This window comes from Heterodontus francisci, chromosome 26 (assembly GCF_036365525.1).
Source record: "Heterodontus francisci isolate sHetFra1 chromosome 26, sHetFra1.hap1, whole genome shotgun sequence".
Taxonomy (NCBI): Eukaryota; Metazoa; Chordata; class Chondrichthyes; order Heterodontiformes; family Heterodontidae; genus Heterodontus; species Heterodontus francisci.
Window position 1 is genome coordinate 51,640,724 of NC_090396.1, and position 4,986 is coordinate 51,645,709.

Here is a 4,986-nt window from a genome sequence, read left to right on the forward strand (position 1 = left end):
AGTGCTTACTTATCCAATCATAGGTACAGTATCCAACAGCTTTGCTTACAGTCTCTGCTTTGTTGCTTCTGAAATTAAAAGGAGCTAATTTGGCTGGTTAACATTTACTTTTGAAAATTGTAGAGTTAGTAAATTTTACATTATCAGACACAAAGAATAGCAGCTAAAATTAGTTCTGACTTTGTTACCAGTGATAAAATACAGCTCAAGTAGGAACGACCAACAAGCTACAAATGTAAACTAGAATATCCTAATCCTAGGTAAGTAACTTAGTTTAGTTATTTATTGTATTGCACGTGTGTAAGCAAAGAACAAGGCAAAGATCAGTTTCTATAGTACTTTTACTTGGGTTTTCCCCTTAAATGAAATGTCAGTTGGGCATTACAATTGGTCAACATCCAGATGACTTACAAATTTGGTTTTCTACCTTGTGAAAAAACGAACATTAAGGCAACGTACAAAAAGAAATTTTACATAAATTAACTCAGATGCATAAATTTACAGGTGTAAATGCAACATTTTTGCAACTCAAGTTTCAGCCCCATGAACTGCTGAGAAACAATAGGAACAGCAGGGTTGTAAGGCCTGAAATGCAATATGTTTCAAACCCTGCAAGAATGGCAGCAAGACAGAGAAAAGTGATTTTGACAATCCAACAGTGCTCCTTTCAAAACACTTCATACTAGCTTTCTGAAGGGGTGGTAATTTCTTTACAAGTAGGCTTTCTTCCAGTTTCATGAGGCTAGCATGAGGTGTAATTGCCTGGGCAAAAAAAAAAAAAATTCTTCCTTTTCAAAGTTATGCAGCAAATGCAATGCATCTGCTTGCAGTCCATTTAGAAGCATTTGCGGTGCACAATGGATGGGCCAGACTCATCGTATTCCTGCTTGCTGATCCACATTTGCTGGAAGGTGGACAGGGAAGCCAGGATGGAACCTCCAATCCAGACAGAATATTTACGTTCAGGTGGTGCAATGATCTAAGGAAACAATTGAATATCAAGTAAGTGAAAGCTTAGGAGAAAAAGAATCCCAGTTCACTATTTCATTACTAAAAAAAGCATAGTACAATTTCCAATTAAAGGCTTGCTTCTCCTGCCATTTACAGTTCCTTCTTCCCCACTTGTGGTCTGTTTCTACATTGATTGCATAGAATTGCTAATGTTGAGGGCTATGGTTTATCTTCCATCAAAAAAAAACCAACAGCCAGTAGGCGAAAGTATTTCAGCCAATTGTCAAATCCTTAAATTGTTAAAGAATCTACAGATCTATATCCATCTACAGTGCAGCATATTTATCCATGAATGGCCCTCAAACAGACCATTGCTTGGGACTGCAGTCCAAGTTAGTAACTTGGAAAAAAACCATGTAAAAACCTACCTTGATTTTCATGGTGCTGGGTGCAAGCGCTGTGATTTCTTTCTGCATTCTGTCAGCAATGCCAGGGTACATGGTGGTACCACCAGACAATACTGTGTTAGCATATAGGTCTTTACGAATATCAACATCACATTTCATGATGGAGTTGAAAGTGGTTTCATGGATGCCACAGGATTCCATACCTGGAAAAGAAAAAAAAAAACCGAGCTGAAACCATGCAAGAGTTTGGCCATCCCATTCATACAATGTTAAGATTCAAAAACTATGCCATGTTTTGCATTGTGACAAGATGTTGGGTAGTTATACTACCCAAATACTTATAGCAATGTTTTACTTTTTGGAAGTTAAAAATTCCAGAACACCTTTCAATACCTACCCAAGAAGGATGGCTGGAACAGGGCCTCAGGACATCTGAATCTTTCGTTGCCGATGGTAATGACCTGACCATCAGGCAGCTCATAGCTCTTCTCCAGAGAAGAGGAGGAAGCAGCAGTGGCCATTTCTTGTTCGAAGTCCAGGGCTACATAGCACAGTTTCTCTTTGATGTCACGGACAATTTCCCTTTCTGCTGTGGTGGTGAAAGAGTACCCTCGCTCTGTCAGAATCTTCATGAGGTAGTCTGTCAGGTCACGACCAGCCAGATCCAGACGCAGAATAGCATGGGGAAGTGCATAACCCTCATAAATGGGCACAGTGTGGGTGACACCATCACCAGAGTCCATAACAATACCAGTGGTACGACCAGAGGCATACAGGGACAGCACAGCCTGGATGGCAACATACATGGCTGGGGTATTGAAGGTCTCAAACATGATCTATAAACAGAAAAAATGAACTTCAGTGATTTATGAAGTAATAAAGTCTTGCACACTGAATTTGTTAGCATGCCAACATGCAGAAAAAGAATGGAAAAATGCAACTCAGAAGGTGGCAGACAGAAACCAAACACAATGAAGCAGAAGGAAACCTGGAGACTTCAGGGAAGAAATTCCAGAAGCAGAAGAGCATCCTGGAAATATTGAAACAAGCATTAGGTTCAGGAGAATTTAAAAAAGAAAAATACATGGGAAAAAACTATGGAATATATACAAAAGGATTACTAAAATAAAGTTACCTGTGTCATCTTTTCTCTGTTAGCTTTGGGGTTCAGGGGAGCTTCTGTGAGCAGGACAGGATGTTCTTCTGGAGCAACACGGAGTTCATTGTAGAATGTGTGATGCCAAATCTTCTCCATATCATCCCAGTTGGTGACAATACCGTGCTCAATGGGGTATTTCAAAGTAAGGATACCTCGCTTGCTCTGAGCCTCATCACCTACATAACTGTCCTTCTGGCCCATACCAACCATAACACCCTGGAAGCAGGAACATCCAGTTATCAGTATAGATATTACATCAATGAGAGAATATCAAGTTTGTGACCAGCACAGTATGACCATTTAATTATCTGCAATTCAGCATCAATTCTAGGATATGCAAATTAAAACAGAATCTAGTCAGCATAATCTCAGTACAATTAATGCACTGAAGTTGCACTTGTAAAGCCTACCTGATGTCTTGGGCGTCCAACGATGGAGGGGAACACAGCACGGGGAGCATCATCTCCAGCAAACCCAGCCTTGCACATACCAGAGCCATTGTCTATGACAAGTGCTGCAATCTCATCATCTGCCATTTTGACTTAAAACTGAAGAGGAAAAAAAATTCTGCTTATTCCAATTCTAAAGGCAAGACTATATATAGCAAAGGATAGATTCTACAAGCCTCTTCTCAAGTTCAACTCATCTACTGCTCCCAGGTTACTAAAGCTCTTGTAGTGCAAAGGACTATAACAGTTGCTAAAAATTTCCTTTTATTTGGGTACAGTAAAACTAATTTCTACTAAGATCATTAGTAGACAGGTTTTCCCTATCCAATTCTGTGAAATGGTCTGCTGGGTAGAGAACAATGTCATACATGGCTCAGCTAATCAGATTGAACACTTCCATAAAAGGATATGGTTTGAGTCTAGCAAGAATTGACCCCACCCCCTCAAGCAGTTTCAACTTTACCAAGTGTCAGTCTTTGATATATCCCCATTCATTAAAGTAACTGTCCTTTATTGCAGTGCACTGATTTAAATAAAATTATACAAGTGTCCCTTTCTTCCTGCTCATAAACCACACCATCCCACTCTTTACCACATCCAATTTGTAAGAATAAAGCCCTAGTACCTGCCCCACCCAAGTCCTTAGAGAATTCCCACCCCACCCAAAAAAAAAATCAACTTGCCCATCTTCTATGGAGGCTCTTTAAACATTTTGAACCAACTGGCCATAGCTTATTGTATGGGCAGACACAATGGGGAAAAATGTATATAACACAGGATACCCAACATGTCTTAATTCAAGAGTAGAACTGTATTCTTAAAAATTTGTTCAGAAGCTACCACAAAATAAGACAGGTTGGGGAACCTTCAGATCAATCATCCAGAGATTTTACCATTTCAATTAAAAATTCTTCAGCCTCCAGTAACAGTTTTAAGCACACGATTCTCTCCTTCGACAATACATTCTCCTACTGATGCTCACCATTTTAGCCTAGTTTCCTAATCAGCCACCATTTTAAATTCTCCCTTTCCAAATTCACCATTTTAGAACATTCCCTTACAATATCAGCACTTTTCTTTTAAAAAGGTAAAATTACAAACCTAAGAACAGTCACAGCATACAAGGTTAAGGGGAAAAAAGCACTATTTAAACTTTATTTCTTCACTGTTTCATTCATTACTTACAACTATTGCCACTTGTATATTTTAAAATTAAATTTCAGAACATCCTGCACTGGATGCTAAAATTAGACATATGTAGAATTCAAAATTTAGAAATAAAAGGTTTGCTAAAGAAAAAAATCTGAATTATTCAAACAATTTAGTAGGAGAAACCATCCCACTCTGGACAAATAGCTTATTTAACATTTTCCCCCCTCATAGCTTATAATTTGTTTTTCTACCTGTTAGGTTGTTCACAATTCGACCACTGCTAAACACGTCCTCTCCCTGGAGCTGCCGGAGTGACTGTGACCGCTCTCACCCTCGCCCCACACTCTAATGGAACGAAACCCCGCCCCCCCGGCCGCGCGCACACTGCACAGACATACCCATATTTGGGCATCTTTCATCACTTCGAGCTACAATTGGCCAAGACGCCGCTGCACGCGCCCTGCCAGGAGTGTGGAGTCGCGTCCCGCCGGTTTAATCATTCAGTCCTTCGCCGCCTGCCATTGGTCAGTCGGCGGCGCTGTCGCGCGTCACACACGTCAAGGTCCTGCAGTGCGAATATAACGGTCGGAACCAGTGAAGCTGTCGTGGGCCCCGGCATCTGAATATGCTGTACAGCTCTCGAAATGTCGATGGCGAACGTAGTGTCGCAAACATGGTCCGGGGTTCCGTAATTACACTCGGCCCGGTAATCTGATTGTGAAATAGCTGTAATGCGTTTAAATTACCGTTATGTTATGTGGTATGCAGTCTCTGGGGACCTTGGCATTTTTTCTGTGGCGCTGTCTTTTACAATGTTTCGGAGCTTTTTTTTAAATATAAATTCTAGAAAAATGAAATATCGATAAAT

The 4,986-nt window shown here is 40.3% G+C and overlaps 1 protein-coding gene across 1 annotated transcript; it reads right to left on the reverse strand.

Annotated features, from left to right (window-relative positions):
* Positions 1 to 323: 323 nt before the first annotated feature.
* Positions 324 to 4,477, reverse strand: LOC137384333 (actin, cytoplasmic type 5). Its single transcript, XM_068058211.1, has 6 exons — positions 4,370 to 4,477; positions 2,928 to 3,065; positions 2,494 to 2,733; positions 1,756 to 2,194; positions 1,380 to 1,561; positions 324 to 979 (listed from the first exon to the last, which is right to left on the reverse strand). The coding sequence occupies exons 2-6, from the start codon at positions 3,051 to 3,053 to the stop codon at positions 836 to 838; spliced, it is 1,131 nt and encodes a 376-aa protein (XP_067914312.1). The 5' UTR covers positions 3,054 to 3,065; positions 4,370 to 4,477; the 3' UTR covers positions 324 to 835.
* Positions 4,478 to 4,986: the final 509 nt, after the last annotated feature.

Coding starts and splice junctions, on each gene's coding strand:
- LOC137384333 (XM_068058211.1), bottom strand. CDS start 3,053: ATGGCAGATGATGAGATTGCAGCACTTGTCATAGACAATGGCTCTGGT. Junction 2,734..2,927: donor TTGGACGCCCAAGACATCAG/GTAGGCTTTACA, acceptor TCCTGCTTCCAG/GGTGTTATGGTTGGTATGGG. Junction 980..1,379: donor CCAGCACCATGAAAATCAAG/GTAGGTTTTTAC, acceptor TTGTTTCCTTAG/ATCATTGCACCACCTGAACG.